Below are 22,942 nucleotides of genomic sequence, written 5' to 3' on the forward strand. Positions count from 1 at the left end.
GTCACCTCATCTATGTCATAGAACTTTTAGGAGACTGCATTAGAAAATGGGTATAAAAGTGTCTTTTAAAACGATAAACTGTTAATCTTGGAAGTGTTGAGCAGGAAGCTGTATCTTAAGTTATAAGCTTTTCCCAAACTTATTCAGCTTTGTTCAAAAATGTTTTCCTCTCTCCCAGCCTGTAGTCTCCCTTTCCTTCTTCCCCTCCTGCTTGGCCATCATCCCTCCTTTCCTCTCCCTTCCAGCATCCCTCCTTTGCTGAAACATATTGGTGGAATTTGGTGGCTTTGGTGGAATTCAGGCTCGACAATGAAAGGAAAACCAGTGGCCAAATTTAAAAGTACTTGTGCTTTTATTAAACAAAGAAAATAATACAATCAGGTACTTTCCAGATGTGTTTTGGAAAGGAAGATCTCTTTAAAAATCCTTAGTTTACATCATCATTATTATATTAATAATATTAATCATATCCTTAAAAATCGAAACAGTATTGCTTTTCTGAAATGTAAAAAAAGGGACGGCTTCAAGACACACATTGAATCACTGCTAACAAAAATAATGATAATTAATTATACAGCTTTGTGTAAAATACAGCTGGTTCTAAAACAAACTACCACTGTACAGCCTACCCCGCTCTCATTCCCAGAGCCACCCAAGAGAAGGAAAATCATTGTCATGCTGTCACTGGAAGACTTTTGCTGAATCAAACAACGAAATGGAAACCTGTTGGACACTGTGGTCTTTGGTGTGAAGGAAGTCATCGCAGAGTGGGTGAGGCCAGCGCTGCTGCCGCCGGCCTGGGTGATCCATGGTCAACTTTAGCTCCTGCCAGGTGCCCAGGTGTGGCTTAATGGCCAGACTGCTCACATTGATGCTTTGGTAATCTTATTTTCGTTCTCTGGGCCCTACTCTTCTCTCCCCCAGTTGTCCCCAGAATTTATGCCCGTTTGCGCCTGCCTTCAAGGTTTCGGAAGTTGCTGGGTCTCAGCTTCATCTCAGCAAACTGGATTGAATACTCGTGGCCCTTCCAGTGGAACCAGTTAACACCCTGTGAAAAAGAGAAAAAGACAAGACCTTCAGATTGGTTTCCATCAGGCAAGGTGTTCACCGACCACTGCTGTTGAGTTGACGGAACAAGATGAGTTCCGTTTCAACTTGACCGTTTGGTAGTTCACAGCTGTCTCTTGTCTCTTGCTGTTTATTGATCTGTGTAGTGAAAACTTTCAAAGGGGCTGGCTGAATCAGTCAGTTTTTTTACTTTAGGCAGAAGTCACCTGAGCTTGCACTGAGCTTTGATCTGCCATCTTGAAATAAAGTGGTGGCTGATGAAACTTGCCATCATTAGGATTAGGTGCTGCAGGAATTTGGATCATGATTGGAGCTTACAGAATTGAGTAGCTATATGCAGGGGTGTCTATACTTCACAGGATTCCTATGGAGTGTTTTAATAGGGGTTCCTATGGCACGGCACAAAGAGCATACGTGGACACAAGTTTTGCAACCTGACATATAAGGTTAAATCTTAGTGCTCTTACTTGAGAGATAAATGAACAAGTTATCAAAACATTCTGGGCCTCAGTTTCATTATTTTTTTCTTAAGGCCCAAAAATGCTAACCTTGGAAGGATGCTGTGAAGATTAAATGAGCCGGTAAAGGAGCTGCCACAGTGCTGGAAACATCATAGGTGCTCAGTAAATATTCTTCCCCAGTCTCAAGAAGGGAGAGATATTCTCGGAATTTTGACCAAAGATTTTCCTCAAGAAAAGACTGTATTTGCTTCCGGGCCTCCTAGTTCCAGGTCTGACTCTTTAGCAAAGTCTACAGATGGTAGAATCTGCCCATGGAATCCCACAGACCCCTTGTTTTACTGGGGGTGGGGGTCAGCTTCAGAGAGTTCTCCTATAAGGCCTCCACCCTGCACACTGACACTTCTTCTCTTTAAGCTTCATAGGGCTGGGAGGGAACATGTCCACAGAGAAGATAATGGCTGGTGAAATGAGGGAAAATATAGATGTTTTGTTTGATTCTAATTTTTTGACATTGATATTGGACAGTCTCTGTATCTGACAGGGGGATGGGATTTGAGAAGAGCTGACTCATTTTATGGGCAAATGTGTTTGTAATTACTCAGCTTGATCCTTGTGCTGCCTTCCTCTGCCCTCATTCTCCCCTCTGATAGAGGTTCAGAGCTGGAAGCAAGCCCTCCTTGTACTGTGGTGGAGACTGAAGGCAGAGAGGGAAAGTGACTTCACAGAGGCCACACAGAGCCAGAGCTGGGACTGAACTCCCATAATTGTTCTGTGGCCTTTTATGTCATCTCCTTCTTCCAAAACTGGATGGAAAAAGAAGTTTCCTTTTGGCATGTAGCTTTTTCTCCCCCTCCCAAAGGACTCTGTGTTACACTGGTGTTAGGGAACAAGGAGATAAAGGCAATACAGTAGCTCTCAGAGCGGATGTGTTATTGAGGCCACATGATAAGATGGAGAAAACACAGGACGGGTGTCCAGAGGTGTCCTTCAAGTATTCCCTCCTCTGTAAAGTAGGCATGAAAAGTCATGTCCTGGTCCCCGTGCAGAGTAAAAGTGATGCACATGGGAGACAAGGCGAGAATGCTTTGAAAAGTGTCAGAAATTATGTCAAGGTAAGGTCTACATTTAAGGTCACGACAATCATTTGCTGGTAGTTAAATCAACATAAACACATGTATCAAAATCATTAATAGCAGAGAGCAGCAGGTAAAAACAAAAAACAAAAAAACCCAACAACAAAAGTGTAAATAAGCAAGATGACGAGATGCTGCATCCCACCCGGGACCACCCATCAGAATTCCTGGGGCTGTTTGGTGTGATTTGTACCTTTGCCTTTTTACAAAGGGATCCCAGGGTGCAGACTGGGTAAGACTGGCCGAGGCCCAGCCCAGGGTGATCGGTCTGGGTGAATACCCATCCTTCCTCCCTGGAGCAGGGATGGCCGCTGAGAAGAACCATCGTGGTTAAGTAGCTGGGCCCGCTAGACTTTGCCCACTTTCCAGGTACCTGCTAGTTCGGGCAGGACTCAGTGTGAGATAGTGGTTGAATTTGGTTTTGCTCACTTATTTCCACCGGGAATCTAAAAAATCCGTTTCTATGATTGCAGAAATTGTGTCACAGCATCCTGTGTGGTGCAGGGAAATTTGGAGGGCTGGAAGATTTGGCTCTGCCTCCAGCTTTGCTCTGTGACCTCAGGGAAGTCACCTTTTTCTGGACCTCGATCTTAGGAATCAGAAAAGGAAGGGACTTAAAATCTGTGGTCTTTGCTCTGAGATGTTCTTGGGGTGCTGGAGGTGCCTCTAGGCCAGGGTGGGGAGGCAGCACCCTGGGCCTGCATCACCCCTGGTTCACCTAGACGGCCTCCACTTTCACCTGTTTCCTTCTGGGGTTCAGACAAAGACTTAATGTGAGGAAAGCTTGCTATGTGTGGTGTCTCCCTGACCAGTGGTTCTCCTTGGGATCTTCGTGGGTTAAGACATGCTGTCTCTGTGGTCTTTCCTGGCCTGCGGTGCCATGGAGATTTCTCCCTGCTGTGAAGAACTCTGTTGTCTTAGACCTGAGGTCCTCCCTGCCTCCTGGCCTCAGCCCCGCCCGGAGCCTCGCAGTCTGCTCACCTGGCTGTGGCTCCTGTCCCCGTATCTCCCCATCAGGTTGACGCGGTGGCAGTTCTTGTACCAGAAAGCCCCCTTGTAGGACAGGGCACAGTTGGTGATGGCCGAGTCTGTGTCCTTGTCAAAGGTGGAGAAGGATCTGCCGTTGTGGTAGGCCATGGAGTCACCTGGGAGAGAGAAAGCACAGACTGAGAGCCCAGCTGGAGCTCCTTGTGGGCTGTGAAGGGCAGTGCCAGGGTGACGACTGAAGGGCCCTGGGGTGGGCCGGCCTCGAACACTGGACCCCGAATTAGGATCCAGAGTGGGCCTGGATAGGACATGGGTGTCATCCCCGAGCCTCGTTTCTGATAGAAGCAGCATAAAGTGGTAGAAGGAGGGCTACAGGTGGCTTTGGAGGGTCCAGCTCCAGTCCCATCTCTTTCACTCTTAGCTGTGACCCTGAAACAGGTCAAGCCTCTTGCTGAACCTCAGTTTTCCCATCTGTAGAATGGAACTACACGTTGATTTGATCCACCTCAGAGGGCTGTTGGAGCAATGGATATGAAGGTGTACACTAAACAGGTAGTATGGTGTGCAAACGGTCATGATTGTTGCTATCTTTATGATTGTTTTTGCATTCACTTTACGTAAAGGAAATCAGAGAGTAAGGTGGAAAATTTGTATTTAATAATGGTGTGCTTTCCCCTCAAATGCAAGTATTCAGAGCCATACTTTAAAACAATTTTTTTCATATATTTATTTATTTATTGCCTATTTATTCATTAACTCACATTCACTCACTTCTTCACTCACCCATCTAATATTTATCAAGTTCTAGCATGAGTTTAGTTTTCCACTCTGCCATGCTGGTTTTCCAGAGCTATCCTGAGACAGTCTATCTTGAGTCTCAGCCTACAGAGCCATACTTATAATCAAACCTTTCAGGTTTTAGATGTCACCAAATAGCTTGTATATCGTACAGTTATTTTTCAAAGTGTTTATGGGACCCGTTTTCCCTGATTCTTAGACAAAAAGTCCATGTATATATAGTGCTATATGGGAATCTAGTTTGTAATTGAATATATTGAATTTTAGGAGCATTTAAGTGCCATTTCTTTCTGTGTCCCCTCACTCCCAACCCTGGTCAATGCAGTGCAGAAAAATTTCAAGACATCAAGGCATTTTATCCTGATATTTTGGAGCAAGTTGTCAGAGGGACTTGGGTGCCTTGGTAACTGATGAAGCTATCGAGAGCATGAGGACGGCAGCTAGATATTGATGAAATAAGATGCTTTCCTGTGGAGGGGCTGGTTGCCATCCATACACACAGGAGGGTGTAGCTCCAAGGGTTAGCTCAGTGAAGGGGCATATCATGGCTCGTTTTCTGTTGGAAATACAGAGAGAGATGGGTGGAGGCCACATTCCTGCCACTCGGTGCCTTTGCTTGCCCTGTAACAATATCCTCCTTGCCTGAAGCCATCTCAACAAAAGAGGTATTTATTGCCAGGTAATAAAATGTCAGAATTCTTTGAGGGATGCAAGAATGAAAACAATTTTTGCCCCTGGGTGTCTCTCTTCATTTCCACCAGACTGATCTCTAAAGAGCTCAGTCTTTCATTAGGTTGAGCCTGGCTTTTGGCAAATCTTATGTGGAAGCTTTTTCCATTATGGATGTATCCTTCCAGGGCTGAGAGGTTGGGAATGTGCTATAGCATCTGTCTCTTCTGTTTCAATAAACGTAACTGAAAACCTCCCCAAAGTGGGCAGGGGGTGACATGGGGTGGTCACGGTCTTACACCTGATCCCCCTTGTTACCAAGAATACTCGTCAGCAGCCAGGCTTGTACCGTGAGCCCACCATCCACAAGCTGTTGCATCTTGGGCAAATCGCCAAACTTCTCTGAGCCTCAGTTTCCTCATCTATATAATAGCAATATCTCCTGGAGATATATATATATATATATGTATATATATATTTTTTGGTGAGAACTAAAAGAGGGTAATGCATATGAAGTATCTGCAAAAGAAGCTGCTACCTAGTGGGCCTGAATGCATATTGTTTCCTTATTCGTTTCTCCTATAATGTGGTGCCAGAAAACCACACAAAGGCCATTTCAAGTCAAAGAAATCTTCAAAACCCAAACTAGGTTATGTACCAGTCAAGGAGTGAAGGACTGCTGGAGAGGTAGTGAGCTTCTGGTCATGGGGGTGTGCGGGCTGAGGCTGGCTGGCCATGTGGCAGGAATGTCTTAGAAGAGATTCATCCAGCTGGGTGATGGAGTGGACTGTCTGCTACTCAAAGTACAGGCCACAGACCAGCAAAGCCACCAACAGTGGCATCATGTGGGCACTTATCAGAAATGCAGCATCTTGATTTCACCCCAGACATACTGTGTCAGCACACGAATAGGATCCCCCAGTGGGTCATATATATGTAATAAATTGAGAAGCACGGGAGTAGATGAGTATTAAGGCTCCCAAGAGACTGCTTTTTTCTCAGTCTAAAACGGATATCTAAACATGGATAAGAAAAAGACATATTTTGAGTGATGGTAGCTACAAGTCCATCCTGATTGTCCTAATTCCCAACCTACTCTATGTTCTGGTGACCAAAATGTCTACCCAACCTTGTTCAACTGTAGTTCTGCTGATTGGCACCTAGTAGGGATTCAAATATTTGTCGATAAACGGATGGACCCATGAAGGAAGGAACGAGGAGTGGAGGAATTGGCTGAAAACCCGAGAAGGTTTTGCATTCCCTGGGCTCTGAGCATGGCTGTGCATACCTGCCGTCCCGCTGTACCCCTCCACCTTCAGCCGGTAGCGAGTCCGGGCGTCTCCCACGCTGAACTTGTCGTAGACGGCGTAGGCTGACTGCCCGTGGTCCCGCAGGTCCACCCGGAGCTCATACTGCCCTTGGGCTGTGATTTTGTTCAGGGTGTCCAGCCCTGTGGACGACAGGCAAGGGGTTGCCTAAGAAACGCAGTGACCGAGACCCCTATTCCTACTCACCCCGTAAGAGCAGCGGCTGCGTGTGATCTAAAGAGGTTTGCGTCACACCTGGGCTTGCAGCTCGGTTTGCTCTTTGCTGCTGCAACACCAGGTGAGATATATACGGTTTCTGAGCCTCAGCTAAATTGTGTTGACATCTTTGCCCTGCCAACCTCCTAATGTATTGTGAAGATACAGGAGATAAGGTGGAGCGCGTACCTTTTAAACTCTAAAGCTCCTTACAAGGGAAAGGCAATGGATGATAGGGACGGACATTCCCCGGCCTGGGTGCTGGGATGTAGGACAGTGCCCTGTGCTGGTCGGTTGTTGCAGTGTGGGCTGCATGGATGGATGGATGATGGCATTGTCGTGTTGGCTTGGGAGAGTTCACGTTGCAGCTCAACTCTTTATTGGCTAGATTCCTACGGCCAGCAGCGTAACCTCTCTGAGGCTCTGTTTTCCCAGGTGCAAGATAGGAATTTTGTACCTTGTGGGGTGCTATGAGACTTAGAGGTTGTGGCCCTGAGGGACTTAGCATAGGACGGAAGCAATGAATGACATCAGTGAGGATAATTCTCTAAATGGCCCAGTGATTGACTTGAGGCTAGGCTTATTCTTAAGGCCTGGCTGTTGGCTCTCCTTTGACTGGATTTTTATTTTTAATGACCCAGAGAATTTAAAGTCTTTCCATAGAGAATTTGATATCCTGTGTCAACCACCAGAGCTATTGTTTCCTCCTAACCCATTTCCTCTCCCACAGTTTGCTGTGGGTTAGGACAGATGACAAGGAGGACAGAAATGGACATTTGGGACACAAACACGCAGACTGTATTACCAAGCCAGAATTCTTCTTTTAGGTCCCCAAATCCAGCAGTGTAGGCCTTCCAGTTTCGATAGAAATCCTCACGTCCATTTTTGCGTCTCAGGAACACCTATAAACATAACCAATGAATCTGGGTGCGCTTAAGCTATTGAAGGAAAGAGAAGACCTCTTTCTGAGAGGAAGAAACCGCCACTGCAGGAAAAGCACCCGTCCCCACCTCTGTCCTCACTAATTTGCCATGTGACTCAGGGCACGTCACCTCCCCTCTCTGAGTCTCAGTGTTCTCACCCGAAAAATACAGATTAGTAAGACTACCACCCAGCTTTGGGTGACTGTGATGTGCCAGTGTAGGTTGGTCACGTGTAACACATGCGCCCCTGTGGTGTGGGGTGCTGACAGCGGAGGAGGCAGTGCCTGTGGGGACAGGAGGTACACGGGAACTCAGCGAACCTTCGGCTCAACTTTGCTGCCCATCTAAAACTGCTCTAAGAAAGGAAGTTTAATAATTTAAAAAAATACTACCCAGCTCATATGGTAACGGGATGGAAATAGTTCGTGTAAAACTCTTCGCACAAGATGGCCAATGTTAATTAGTAAACGTAAGGGGCTCGATGACCACGGTCATTTATAGATCACAGAGTTTTTTGAGGATCAAATGAGATAAGTTACGGGAAAACAGGGGAACTGGTTTTTATCCTCAGCTTCTTTCCCATTGCTTTGTTTAAGAGAGAATTCCTGAGTGTCTCCATGTGACAGGCACTATCTTGGAGAACCTCATGCCCGTTAGTGTCAGAGGGCACGGGGAGGACCTCGGCCTCTCCTCTGCCCCCACCCCCCTGCCGGAGAGCTCTGGAGTCTGTCTCCATGATACTCACGATCCATCCACCCCCGTCAGAGGTCATGTCACAGAAGACTTCCTGCTTCTGGGTCTTGTCGTTGTTCAGATAAATGGTGTAGACGCCAGAGGTCGTGTCTCCATTCAGCATGGTTTGGGAGCAGTCCCTGGGGAATGGGTACAGGACTCCAGCTGCGGGATAAGGAGAAGGAGTGGCTCTCTCAGAGCAGGACTGGAGCAGGAGCTTTCAGGCTGCAGCTCAGGTGCTTACTGACTAGACGCCTATGGGCGAGCAACTCAACCTCTCTGAGGCTCTGTTCTCTCACGCGCGAGATGGGAACTAAAGCTATTTTGCGGGGAGTGCGGTGAGGCTTAGAGGTTATGGATGAAGGGGACCCAGTTCAGTCTCTTACACTGATGGAAGCCCCCAGTGATATCAGCGGGAGGAGAGCTGAACCGCTGGGAGGGCCACGTGTCAGGTTGACCGCGATCGACCGGGAGCAGCCAGGCGGCGGCACCTAATGGGAGCACCGGGTGAACACCCAGTACTGGCCAGGACGGCTGGGTCTCTAGCACCCGGGGGGCGGCTCACTGTGGGTGAGGACACCCTGTCAGGCTGGATGCATCTCAGGCTCTTCAGAGGATTCTGAAGCCAAAGACAAGGGTTCTAGTCCGGAACTTGCCACTGCCTTGCCTTCTGAGCCTGGGGATCTTACAGGGCTAACCCAAGAATGCCTGGGGAACCTCCACGTGTAATAATGTGGTGCAAAAATTAAAAACTTGATAGCAATGAATGATCTTGGGGCTATGCTTAGCAGGTGGGCTTGAGAACTGACGGGTAGTAGCAGCTCTTTTTTCTGATCCGACCTCCTCACTGCACTTTACCTTCACCTGAGGTTGTATCATTAGCTGTTTTCTTGTCTGTTTCACAGCCCTAGTCTGAGAGCGTCTTTAGGGCACATTCATAATTTTTGTGCTCCTAGCACGTGCCGTGAGATCTGGCAAAGAGGTGCTTTTGCCTCTGCCCCTCCCTCAGCAGGTGTGTGTAGAGTGACCAGAGTGAAGTGCGAAGGGCAGGAGACAGCCCTGGGATACACTCCATTTACCCAGGTTCAGGGCTCTGCAAAGATCCCCTCCTCCCTTCCTCAGAGAATGATGCTTCCTCTTCACCAATTGTGCAGCTTGCCCGTTTGCCACCTGCAGAGGAGATCTAGTGGCCGGGTGTGGAGGTGGTTCCCTGATCCTGGGACACCTGAACCCAGATCTGACTCTAACTCATGGTATAACCCTGAGCAGGTCATTTAGTTTCTGGGAGCCTCTGTTTTCCCACCAGAAAACTGGGCATGATAATCCTGGCCCAACGTACCAGCTTCGTGGGAGGACTGTTTGTGATTTTGAATATGAACAGGCTTTGTAAATGCCTGAAGGAGAACACTGAGCTTATAATGAGCCTCGACAATGGCTACCCACTGGGCTGGGAGTTCAAATACAATACAACGATTCTGACAAGGTCCTTATGAAGAAGGGATAGTTATTAACCCCGTTATACAGAGGAAGAAACTGAGGCTCTTAGAATGGCAGTAACTTTCCTCAGTCACATGGAGCAAGTGGTGGAGATGGGGAATGAATCCAGCTATTCTCACTGCTGGCCCTTCTTCCCTTTCACCACGAGGCCTGTAACCTCCTGCATCCACATTCCTCTGGCTTTTCCGGTAATAGCAGGGAATTGATTCTTTTCAGAAATTTGATGGAAACATTAAAGTAGCAGTTAGAGGAGAAGTGGAGGGTTGGTTCAGTCTCCTCCCGAGCCCCTTACTTGTGGTGAAGGTGGTCTTGATGATCTTGCTTCTCAGGGGCCCGTTCAGTGCCTGGATCTTGGCCATGTAGTGGGTGGATGGGCTCAGCTCTGCCAGGCTATAAGAGGTGGTGTCTGGATCCACAACAACTTCCTAAGGGCAGAAGAAAAATATAATAGCTTTTGGCCACATGAATCCTCAGAGTGCAGATGATGCAGTCACTTATTCACCCATCCATTAATTTCTTCATTCAACAAGAATCCGCTGAGTCCCACTCTGTGCCAGGCTCCGTGCTCACTTCAGGGCTGCAGACACGGGGAGAGTGCAGCCTGAGCAAAGCTCCTGGGGCCAGAAGGGGCAGAGCAAATTCAAGTAATATGAGGAGGCAACGACCTACCTCAGCCACACTTCAGTTAGGGGAGCAGTGGAAGAGGTGGGCAAAGACCAGATTACAAAGGGCCTTAAGTGCCAAGCTATGGAATTTGAAGTTTATCATGATAAGGAATGGAGGTTCCTGAAAGTTTTTTGAAAAAGGGAATGCCATGATCTCAGCTTAATCTGGTAGGAAGATGAATCACACAAAGGGCAAAGGTTTAGACTTTGAGACCAGTTAAGTCAGTGGTCCCTAATATGGCCCTTTTGCATAGATCTCTGGGCAGCTTTAAAATAAAACAATGCCTGGGCTTCATCCTAGAGTGACTGCATCATGAGAGCCAGAAGTGGGGCCTGACCAGGTGTCTATTTAAGAAGCTCCCTGGATGATTCTGATGCATAGTCACTCAGGGGATCTCTTGAGTCAGGAGATGATTACGACTGCTCAGGAGGCATGGCATGATGACAGCGCAAGCTGACCCAGCATGTCTCTTTTCTAGAACAGAGATGTCCAGGAGAGGCAGATGTGTACAGCTGCTGTAGACCTATTGTAACTACACCTGCCGTTTGTGACTGGTCCCTGTGCTGCTGTCCAGACGAGGGGGATCGGTTTCAGTTCTGCAGGAGATCCTCTTTCTTTTCAAATCCTCTTTTGACCTTCCAGTGCCTGTGAAATCACCTTTTTAGCAGGTGACCTTGGTGTCAGGGATTGGAATTCAACCTGCAGTGCTAGCAAACCAAACACAACAGTGCTTTCTACCGCCTTCAAACACAGCCCACTGGGTTTAGGCAGTAATGAATCAGTGTGGAGGCCCCTGGAAGGTTGTTTGGCATCCTCACAACTGGGAAGGTGAAGTTATCCTGATTTTTCCAATGCGGCAGGGTTTGAGGGGGTGGGGTGTTGGAGGTGTAAGTAGTTTCAAAGAAGCTAAAAGACTTGCACTCGCTCCATAATTTGTTGGTGGCAGAGGATGGTCTTGCATCCTGTCTCCTAACATCCTGTCCAGGACTCTTTCCTCCTCTACCAGGTTGACTTTCTTGAGTGAAACAGATTAAGCTGGGGGCTGGACATGCAGGGAAGTAAACCCGGGTGAGTGCCTATTTGATACCAGTGACCCAGTGACCTTTGTGTGGCCCCCAGGTCTGGTCCTTGGGGAAGAATCAGGTACAAAGCTGGGTTCCTTGAATTACTTGGGGATAAAGTTACCTATCAGCTTTCTAAGCTGCTGTTCAAAGTTATCTTCTAGGCAATCAGGGTAGATCGAAATGAGACTGATGACTTCAGGTAAACAGTGAATCCTAGGATGCCTGACCAGGAAGGGCCCTTAGAGACCGGGGAGTTCAGTGCACTCATTTTACAGATGTGAACCCTGACACCCAGAGAAGGCGAGGGACTTGCCTCTCTTCACACAGTGAGTTGGTTCATTGTTATAGCGACTCCAAGAAGGACCGTAATGGTAACTAGAGATGTGTGTCCACTCCTGGTTAACATGGCGCATTGAACAGCCAGCTTATCTCTACTTGCTTCTGATACCCACTAAAATGAAAGTAAAAGAGATATAAAGTATAAACTCACAAGGATGAGGGAAATGGCAGAGGAGACAGTAGCAGGTACTTGACGTCACCAGAATCTTGATCAGTGGAAAGTGTGGAGTGGTGGAGTGACAGCTGAAGTGACAGAATGGAGAAAGCCAGGAGCTAACTAACTAGTGGGTGCAGCCACAATGCTGCAGAGCCCGGCAAGTTCAGGAATGAAATGTATGCAAAAGCAGAGATTGCCTTTGAAGGCCAGTGTGGGGCATGGCTGAACAAAGGTTGTTTAAAACTTTGCATACTAAACAGATCCCCAGCTCCCTCCATCCCCCAACAGTCTGGGTGACTGTCCTTCCCGCCCAGATGAAAGGCTGAGGTTCCTCCCTGGAGAGCCTGAGCCAGAGAGGAGACTCTGGATTCAAGTCCATCAGGCCCAGCTGCAAGGGAGGCTCGGGTGCTGCACTGGAAACAGGAGAAGTGAAGGTGTGTACACAGTGGGAGCCCAGGCTCCTTCTCCAGCAAGGCTCCTGGCAGCCTGGTTCGAAGGAGGTGGAGGATCCTCCAAGGAGACTGATGAGCTCGAGAGAAATAGTTTACAGTCCTGATGCTTGGGAGTCCCCCAAGAAAATTGCTGGGTACTTGCCCAGTCACTCTACAGCGAGCGCCATAGTTGACAAGACCTGTCTGTGCAATTAGACCTCCCAATCGGCTATTTCATTCTTGGCTCCAGTACAAAAAGACCAACAGGCATTAGGTGGAAGTCTCCAACATGAAAGAAGGAGACCCAAACCAAACCAAACCAAACAGCAGCAAACCAGAAAAGAGACCTTGGAGGAAACACTGTGTAGGCTGTGGAAGAAAATACCAAGAACATATATTCTTAGAGATAAAGAGAAGAAGATAACAGGAGATGCAAACGATATGCTAGCAAAAGATCAATGTGCAGAAAATAAGTAAAAGATCTTGGAAATGTAAAGGATGGTGACCAAAATTAAAAAGTCAAAAACAAGTTTAGAAGGTAAAGGTTAGAAAATTTCTTTCGCTTGTGTGATGGTCTAAAGTTATGCCAAATTAAAAAGTAGAAGAAAAAAAATCATGGGGAGGGAATACAAATAAAAATTGCTGTAAACAGTTGATGTCATAAGAACATGGTGATATATATTTCATTATATAATGGAATGATGCCATCTGTGAGATATATGGCAAAGATGCAGAAGAAGATTTTGGCCTTTGCTCAATAAAACATTTAAGGACAAAGAGTCCAGCTCCTAAAATGTCCTCAAGTCTTGTGAGCAGTGGTTCTTGACCTTGGCTGGCTGTCAGAACTGGAGTCTGGTTAAAATGAGACAGGGAGGCTGGGGCTTATGATTCAGAATGTCTGGCATGGTGTCCAGTTCCTACTAATTTTTTCCCAGCTCCCCAGTTGCACTGGGATAGGAGAAACAGCATCCAGATAATTCTTCCCTACTTGGAGGATCACGTAAATGTTTCAACCAGCATGGGGAGTTGTTTATATAGTTTCAAGATACCTTGATTGTACCGTCCACGATTCAACACCAATAGGTAACCAGTGACAGATGCCCGGGGAGGTCTCCAGGTGAGAACGGCAGTTTCCGACTGAACATCAGTAGCAGTGAAGTCTCTTGGAGAATCGAGGTCTGGAGAAGATAAGAATTTAATATCAAATAAGTCAGCAGGTGTAGGACAAAGTCCCCAGCTGGGTATCAGGAGGCCTGGGTTCAAGTCCTTTCCCTACCATTGACTTATATGACCTTGGCCAAAACCTTCACCATCTGTAAATGAAGAGGTTGAGCCAGATGACCTCCAAAGGCGTACATCCTCTGTGGTTCATCTCATCCCAAGGGCCACGTTTTCCTGAGCCCAACAGGATATTGACCGGCTTTAGTTGGATTTGGGAAGAAAGACACAGCCATGAACGTAATTAGAACCCCCCTTGTTTCTGAAGAAGAGGACAGATGAATGATGGTATTGGCGCTCACCCCTACTCAGAGGACATTGCCTCTGTTTCTCTGCTTGCTGCAGTTTGTAAAAAGATCTCAATGTATAAAAACCCAATGGACATCTAGGAAAACTTGCCTTTAAAATCTTTCTCTTAAAAATATTTCCCTGCCTAGAACATGGATCATTAAATACTGGGTTTAGGGTCAGCGGGGACTGGTTTTCCACTTAAAAAGCCTCCTCTTAAATCGTTGCCTAGTCCGTGGGGAGAGCAAGGTCATTTCAGTGCAAAAGGAAATGGTGTGTTTCTTAAGGTCTTGACTGAGTGGGCACCGGTGACTTTAGCTGATGCTGATGTCATCACATTGCAGGGGAGCTGACTGGGGAAATAAGAGTTGGAGAGGGATACTGTTAAAGATAGAGGCTGTGGGTGGGCATCTTCCAGCTCTCGATGTCTTTGTACCTGTCATGAACTTGGTGGTGATAATTGAGCTCTTCTGGGGCCCTTTCTCTGCAAAGATCCTCAGCGTGTATTCCGTGGCAGGCTTGAGGTTGGTCAGCGCATACTCCACTGTGTTCCCGGACACCGTGCGGGTAATTTCTGGCTCTAAACAGGAAATATACACACCGTGGCAGTTACCAGTCCACTGTCTGGGCCATCAGCGGACTTGGCCAAGAGCGCACACACCTTCTAACATAGAAACTTTCAGTGACCCTACAGAAAAGCAGGTTTGGTTTCTGACATGACTCACACTCCTGTCTCTCTCTCTTGAGCAATCACTTCATATACAAAGGATTTATCATATGGTACTGGAGTTTTCAGGCACCAGTCAGAAGGAAGGGGCCCTGGGGGTCAGGAGACTTTTGCACAGGGTGCCGCTGGGACAGCGTTGCAGCTGAGGCACAGGACCCAGTTACAGGAGAGCTGCAGGTAACATCTCCAGGGTTGGGCTACTCACATTTAATTTGTCCCATTGCTTGCCCTCCCCTTTTCTTCACTTACTCTCATGTCCTTTTATTTGCCAAATGTCAAATCATTAGGCTGGGGGATCACAAAAATCAGGTGGCGTAGACACACCAGGGCCTGATTAATGGCTCTCAGTCCCACTGGGTCAGGACCAACGGTGGACCCCAAACCATGGTGCCCAGGTATATGTGCTTACTTCTCAATCACAGGTGACCAGCTATCCTGGCTTGCCAAGGACTAAGAGGTTTCCCAGGGCATGGGACTTATAAGGCTAAAACTGGGAAGGTCCAGGGCCGAGTGGAATGAGCTGGTCACTCTGTTCATCAGTCACGAGCCCACGCCCCCAGCCTCACGCACACTTCTGGGCTCTAGGAAATTTCTACGCTTGCATCCACAATTTCCATGATTCCCACGAACTATACTCTGAGTTATTTTAAGTGAGACAACATCATCTCCCCTGACTTGGAAGAGTTTGCTCACAGGGAATATTTAAAAATAGAAAAGTAGAAAGAATAAACCCAAGCATCCCTCTAGCCCCACCCCATCTCTGCTCTGTCCTCGCAAGGAACTCTCGTAAGTGGTTGCCCGGGCTGAATTAAGATTTTCAGAGGCCCCAGCACAGCTTGTGGTGCCCTCTCATATTGTTACTGAAGGTAAAACAATACTGAACCATAAAATATGAAACTCACATATACTTTGAGATTAAAATAACAACATATTTTTTCTAGTCTAGCTCATGACAAAAGTATGGATTTGTTCACTGAAAAGGAATCTTTCTTTCTCTTCTCTCTTATTTGTATTTAATTTTACCTTCTGGTAGCCTTGATTTGCTGGTGCCCCAACCAAGTGTTTAATCTCCAACTGAGTAAATTAGCACAGATGGTTGCAAAGACAAGGACAAATAATTTCTGATTTCTCAATCAGGTCTGCTCTAATAGGCCTCGTCTGTGGCATCCAAGAAGCCCGGGCTCCCCAGAGCTACCTGAAATAGTCTGTTTAAGATTTCAGATTCTGGACTCCTTCTTTGTAAGAGGTGAGAGCTGCTGCCTGGAGAGGGTGACTCACTCTGACGGCAGAGAGCCTAGCAGGAGAGGAGAAACAGGCTGGAGACGTACCCTCTGCTTTTCCTTAAATGGCCCGCTGGCCTCCCTTGATACAACCATGGTGCTGATGCTCTTTCACTTGACAACAAGCAGGGGATACGGGTAGGACCTCTCTTGCCACCGCCTGAACTGGTCCCTCCACCCCCACCCACCCAGCCCCAGTCCCAGCCCATGAGTCTGTTCTCAGGTGGCAGTCGAGAGCCACAGGGACATTGCTGGACTCTCCAGTCTACCCATGCATTTTTGCTACCATGGACCAAGTGTGGCACAAAGAAGGGAGAACGGGAAGAGTTTACAGCAGGACAGACACTCCTCAGGGTGGGGAGGGTCTTGGACACGACCTTACCTCTCTCTCCCCTGTGTAGGAGATTGACATTAATTGTCCACAGGGGCGATGGCCGGCTGCACATGCCAAGGCTTCTGAGTCGGTGATTTTGGCTGTCACCAGACAGATGGGGCCATCCAGAGCTGCAAGGAAAGATGGTGATGTGTTGGAGAGATGGGCAGTCATGGGGTAGGACATCAGACCACAGCTGCTCTGCTGTCTACACTGCTCCTGGACTCCAGTACTGGTGCACGGCCTGTTAGGAACCGGGCTGCACAGCAGGAGGCGAGCGGTGGGCGAGTGAGCGAAGCTTCATCTGCCACTCCCCATCGCTCCCATTACCGCCTGAACCATTCCCCCCCCTGCCCTGCCCCATCTGTGGAAAAATTGTTTTCCATGAAACCGGTCCCTGGTGCCAAAAAGGTTGGGGACCGCTGAACTAGAGGATGTGTGTGAAATGTGTTAGGGGGCAGCACTCAGTAACTGCACTTGTTATTAACATGACTATTAAAGCTATTTGGAGTTTTCAATATGACTTCCAAATGACTTGTACCGAGAAGGGATGGATTGTCCCAGGGCCTTGGCCCTTTTAACTCACCACTGCTACAACCCAACATCCCTTTCTTAGAAAACAACCTAAATATGACTAGTTCCCGCTTTTGTTCACATTTGTGACACAATTACTCCAGGACGACAGCCCTGGGAGGATGGGGGGTGCGGCAGTCATCATCAGCTCATTTTACAGATGAGGTGCCTGGGCCCCAAGAGATGAAATGACTGGCCTGAGAGTCAGGAGGTGGTAGAGTGATTTGGGGCCCACCCCGTCCACTCTGAGGTCCTTCCTGTCTCATCTTTCGCATACAGAATCTCCTTTAACGGATGAGGACAACGGGGCCTCTGGAGGAAACAGATCCAGACTTTGCAACCAGTTGCCGTGGAGAACCCCTGAATGAAAGATTTCTAGGGGGGAAACGAGGATCTGTGTGGCAGGGTGGGCAGAACTCTGGGTTCAGACGGGAGGTTTTAATTGCATATTAGCAACCCTTTTAAGACTATTAGGATATTTTTAAAATTTCCTGTGAGGCCCATTCTTTAGATCCCTTAACGGATTAGGCTGGCTAATTGCTCCTATATCAAAGGATAAATTGTTTAGGAACATGGCTGCCTGAAGAGAAATTTTCCACTTCATTCTCCTTCAATGCAATTCATTATTTTTCCCTCCTTACAGTGTGTTGTACAAATCAGGTTATAACAGGAAAATCATCCTTTAGTTTAGAAGAATACAGAGTTTGTATTCAGACTGACCTAAGTTCAAATTTGCTTCCAGCATTTACTAGTTATCTGGACTTGCCCAAGGCATTTAATTTCCCCAGGTCTCAGCTGTTTCCTCTGTAAAATGGGAAGGATAATAGCTATGGGGTTTACATGTGAAGGGTTTAGTAACAGGGCCTGAAATACAGTAGCTGCCAGATCCAGAGTAGTTACTTTATAGTGTCTGCGTGAAGCACCTGCTTGCAAGGATCCTCACGCTGGTCCTGGCACTATCGGGGAAGGGAAGGAAGTGGATTAATGTGTACAGTCATTTTTTATATTTGCAGACGCTTTACATATACAGCTTCACGTGATTCTTACAGCTTCCTGCAAAGGAAGCAGAATTGCACCCATTTTACAGAGAAGGGAACTAGACCCTCGAGAAATTCACTGACAGCTCATGTATCTAGAAGTGGCAGAACGTGGGATTTCCACCAGGTCAGCATGACTCCCCAACTTGTGCTATTTTCCCCACAACAGGGGGGAAACAGTGGCCCAGGGAGGTTGAGGATGCAGCTCAAAAGAGGCTACAGACGGACCAGAAATGAGACCGCTGGTGCGCCAAACCCAGCCCACTTTCCCCGAGAATTTCCTAAATAAAAACTTTTTTCCTAGCTTCTGAATCATGAGAAATAATGCTGAAGGTGAGAAAAACACCTGTGGTGAGCGTCCCCGAGACAGGCTCGCTTTCTTCAAAGCCCTTCAGGGCGATGACGCTGACAAGGTACTCCACTCCAGGTAAGAGTCTCAGCAGCCTGGTCTGAGTCTTGGTCCCATCCACAGTTACCACTGAGGGTGTACCTAGAACACAGTAAAAGCAAGATCAGGGAAGGTGAACCTCACTGAAACTTATTCACAGTTGTCTCAAGAATGGGTGTATCCGATTTGGCAGTGAAACTATATCTTCATCCAACACCATTTTCTTGACTTCTCAGTTGCTCCTACCCTCTGGCATAAGAGAAGAGGTTTTACTTTTTGTATAATGTTTTTTCCATCCATGAAGATGCCAAAAACTGAGCCAGGGGAGGAAAAAACATGAGGTCACAATGTGCTAAAAATGGCAAGTTTCCATTCAGTAGAGAGCTGGCCATGTTGCACAAATTTTATTTACCTATTTTTCCCACAAAGAATATGGGAAGCTTGCTATGTAATATATATCTGATATATTTAATCCATTGTATTAGCTAAAGAATATATAGACTCATCCCTTACTAGCAGAGATTCTACTGTTGAAGAAAATGGTCATGGTCAAGCTTGTACTCTTACATCTATGAAAAAGTCCAAAGTTTATATTTCTTAGAAATTGGGGGCTGGTGAGGAGCTTGTATATCAGCTGGCCAAACTCCCCGCAGAGATGCTACCACATTTCTCTGAAGAGGTTATCAACTATCATCTTTGTATACACTTCCACTAATGGGGAGCTCACTACCTCCCAGAATGTCTTTAGACATATTTGACTATGCTCCCCCCACCCCCTTGGTCTCTATTATAGCCCGTGTGCTCTGAACTAGAACTCCCAACTCTGCTAAGTCACAGCTTCCCAGACTATGAGCCTGGAAACGATCTTCATAACATGACCCTTCACAAAATAGTTTCTTCCAAGGGTCTCGTAGCACTTTACAAATGAAGTCTATCCAGGTGGTCTCAAATATAAAGAAGTAGTTTTCTTTGGCCATGATGTTTGGGAGGATGGGATTATCAGGGTCTCTTCACTATTCCACCCAAACCCTCCAGATCCTTCCTCCTCCCTCTCCCCTCCCCAAGTGCCCTACCTCCTGCAGTGGGTACAGATGTAACCCGGAAGCTCTCCACCTGGGTAGTGGGTGCCTTCCAGCTGACAGTGGCTGAGTTTTCAGTGACGTCTGAGAAAACGATTTCCTTCGGGGAGCCCATGGCTGTCGAGGAAAGAGCACAGGAGAAACCCAGGAACGGTTAACTATCTTGCTCATCAGCGATCCTTCCCGAATTCCTGATCCATGAAAACTCAGTCCCTAGTTTATGTCCCAGCCAAGGCTTTGGGATGGAGAATGTGGTGATCTGTGATTAAGTTACAACTTGATGGGAACAGTTGTTCTTTCATTCAGGTACAGGGCCCGGAGCTGTAGAGCTGCCATTTGGTTTCATTCAAGAACGTTAGCGCCATAGCTGACGTCTAAGGAAGTGAGGGTGAATGAGGGGTCTCACAGCTTGGAATACACCCTCCTTTAAGTTTTGATGTTTAGCGTTTTTTCAAATCTTTGCTTTTTAGTTCCTTTTATTAAGTGATACCAAGACTTGACAATTGTACAGTTCTTTGCAATTGATAAGGATTAACCCTCATTTAGAAACCACTGAGGTGTGGTTGTAGCCATTTTACAGAGGACTAAACTGAGGCTAAGTTCTCCAGTGAACACTCTTGTGATATGACCTTCCTAAGTGCCAGGAGCAGAGCTGAGCACAGCCCTGGGATCTTGGAAATAATGTTCACGTGGAAACTGACCTCGACAAACCCATTCCCAGAACTGGATGGAGGTCCAGAGCCAGAGGAACCACCTCAGACCTTTCACCAAAGCAAACACCCCTTGGATATTGGGTCTACCTGGGGGAAAGCCATGCCTGAGGGACAGTTCCTGCTACGTAAATGCCTCCCCCGCAAAACCAGTTTCCTTTGGCTTTTCTCTGTGTATTTTTTGGCTTAGCTTTTTGCCCTCTTCAGCTGACCATGCTTAACTGTAGAATTCAGGAAACAATTTTCAGGTCTCCCGGGAACTCATTTCCTCATCTTTTCCCCTCTGCATCCCACATTGATCGTTAAGTTCTGAAACCCACAGCCCACTTTGGGGAGCTTTTTTTCTCTCCATTTCTGTCTTTTTCTCTCCTCCTGCGGCGTTCTCCTGTGACCTGCTGCCCACCCTCAGGTTCTGTGGCTGCCTGGGATTTTGCCCTCTCCTTAGAAAGCTTTCGAAGCCACAGGGGCTCTGGAGCCTGGAAGATCTTGATTGTCCAAATACCACGGAGAGGCTGGGCAACCAGGGGCAGTTCCCTTCACTTCCGAGAGCCTGAGTTGCTCCGTCTCCATCTTTCCAGTGGGAAAAGTGGTGCCCACCTTCAGGAATGTTTTGAGGATTAGCAGAGATAATGGATGTGAAACCCTAGCACAGAATCTGGCATGCAGTAAGAACTCGGTAAACATGCTTGCCCTCTCTTTTTTTTTTTCTTTCCCACGTGATTCTTTTTTCCATGGGCCACCTGAATGTTGTGGTAGCCCCCAGGAAAGATCTAGATGAGGCAGAATGAGAAAAAACCCCCATGGGGTGTGTAAACTCAGGCACTGGGGCTCTCCTTCTGCCAGGCTAGTCCACTCTGACTGTGAACCTCACTGGGGCAGGTCCTGGCACATTGTAGAAAGTGTATCTTGTGGCCACAGCTTTCCTCTCTCGATCCCAATTTTCTCATCTGCAGAATGGCAATATTATCTGCCCTGGCTGAAAAACCATAAGAATTAGTAACCTCATCTGTCATGCCCTCCTGAGGGATGTGCTTGATGAAAGTGACAGTAGGAAGATAGATAGCCATGTGTCATCTGAAGAATGGCACAGTAGTGGTAGAATTCCAGGGTCAATGGTATTTTTAGGCAACAGACCTTCCTAGGTGTGGAAGACAATTTGTTATTTTAGCGTGTGTCCTTCTGCCATAAGTAGGGCCTGCAGGTCTCCAGCACCACAGCAGAAGAGATGGTCAATAGGAACCTGAAGGCTGAGCCTCAGAGAACAACTAAATCATACCTATTGAAAAGTTAGGGAGACCCAGGAAAGGCAATGCCTCTGTCTGTCTTTCCAAGAAGACTCTTGGTTTTCAATAAAAATTCCATTAGGAAAACATTTGGAATTGCTAGAAATTCTCAAGGAGGATGAAGAGTACTTCTGTCTGTTCTCTGCATAAAATGTTGCCTCCCCAAATCTGGAGCAAATGTCTTTAATAATGTGACCATTAACAATCATTTAAAAAATTCTCCCTCCAACATATTTTTATTCAATACTTAATATGTGAATCGTGATAAGCTCAGGGGACGATTATTGTAGCCAGTGTGATTTAAGAGCAAGGATTTTGGAGTTACACTGACCTGGGTTTGAATTCCATTCTGGCTTTACTAGCTAAAAACACCTTAGCCCCTCAGGTCTCTGTGAAATGGGGCCGAATGTGGCACTTAGGCTGTCTGTGTCACGTGAATCAGTGAGGTAAAGTGTTTCAGTTGCCCTGCTGTGTGTGACATGAAGTGCGTGCTCTGTAATCGATAGTTTACACTTTATGAGCGTCAGAGGCAAAGGCACCAGGCATAAACAGCCTGTTTCACGTAGAAGGGAGGATTGCTGAGCACGTGTCTCTGCAGACCCGCTGACCCGGGTCCCCAGACACGATGCCACTGCAGCTGCGTGATGTGTGGCTTTAAGTCCATCTGAGCTGCAACTGAGCGGGGAAGCTGGGAGGCTGTCTGGCTGGGAGAAGTGAGGTAGAGCGGGAGGGGGCACATTCTGGGACTTGGGAGAGGGACTGCCCCCTTGGCTTTGGGGGTGGAAAGGGTGTATGTTTCGGGGTGGTGATGGGGCAGGTTAAAGAAGCATTTCAGGGTCCTCACTACCCCCAAGGTGAGCAATAGGAACCTCCAGAAGAGAATGACAAAGTCATCTTACTCTGGTTTTGGATTTTGAACTATTTTCTGTCTATTCTGGGGACCGTCCCGATGGTATACAGAGGCATGTTGGCATTTAACTCCCCAGAGGCAAAAGAAGCTCCTGGCAACTCTGGGCTTCCCAAAGCGGAACCCAGGCTGTTGTGAAGAAGTGGCTCAAACCACGGAGGGGGAAGAGGAGCCACTGCAAATGCAGAGATTGACAGAAGAAGAAACAACCTATAATCTAAGGGTCTGTCAGTAGGGGAATAGTTAAATAAATAAGGTGTATGGGATTATCTCTGAGATCTATTAATAAGCAAGGAACACCCCCCCCCCATGTGTGGAAGAGTGGGTATGTTAACCGCCACGCCAAAAGAAAAAGGTGAAAAAAAAAGAGAACATAGACTTATGTCTAATCTTATCTGTTTGTAGAGCATATTTCTGCAGTGATTCAGAAGAAAGTGGTAATACTGACTGCTTCTAGATAGAACAACTGGTGTCAGGGACACAGTAGAATAGAGACCTCACTGTATATCCTTTTTTTTAACTTTTGAATTTTGAACCAACTGGGCCATTAAAAAATAAAATGTACGTTAAATCACCCAAACATAATATTAGCTAATATCGTTACAGTGGGCAAGGAAACTAAATACTTGAC

The 22,942-nt window shown here is 47.0% G+C and overlaps 1 protein-coding gene across 1 annotated transcript in view; it reads right to left on the reverse strand.

The window, feature by feature from the left end:
- Nucleotides 1-333: 333 nt before the first annotated feature.
- TNC (tenascin C) overlaps nucleotides 334-22,942 on the reverse strand; it is a 91,398-nt gene continuing 68,789 nt past the window's right edge. Inside the window, 12 exon segments of the mRNA XM_036855126.1 lie at nucleotides 334-1,048; nucleotides 3,644-3,807; nucleotides 6,405-6,566; nucleotides 7,445-7,541; nucleotides 8,308-8,459; nucleotides 10,084-10,216; nucleotides 13,498-13,516; nucleotides 13,518-13,626; nucleotides 14,391-14,532; nucleotides 16,344-16,465; nucleotides 18,291-18,434; nucleotides 19,406-19,528. Of these exon segments, the coding sequence (XP_036711021.1) occupies nucleotides 938-1,048; nucleotides 3,644-3,807; nucleotides 6,405-6,566; nucleotides 7,445-7,541; nucleotides 8,308-8,459; nucleotides 10,084-10,216; nucleotides 13,498-13,516; nucleotides 13,518-13,626; nucleotides 14,391-14,532; nucleotides 16,344-16,465; nucleotides 18,291-18,434; nucleotides 19,406-19,528 (1,478 nt within the window). The 3' untranslated portion in view covers nucleotides 334-937.

The sequence above is a fragment of the Balaenoptera musculus genome, chromosome 6 (genome assembly GCF_009873245.2).
Source record: "Balaenoptera musculus isolate JJ_BM4_2016_0621 chromosome 6, mBalMus1.pri.v3, whole genome shotgun sequence".
Taxonomy (NCBI): domain Eukaryota; kingdom Metazoa; phylum Chordata; class Mammalia; order Artiodactyla; family Balaenopteridae; genus Balaenoptera; species Balaenoptera musculus.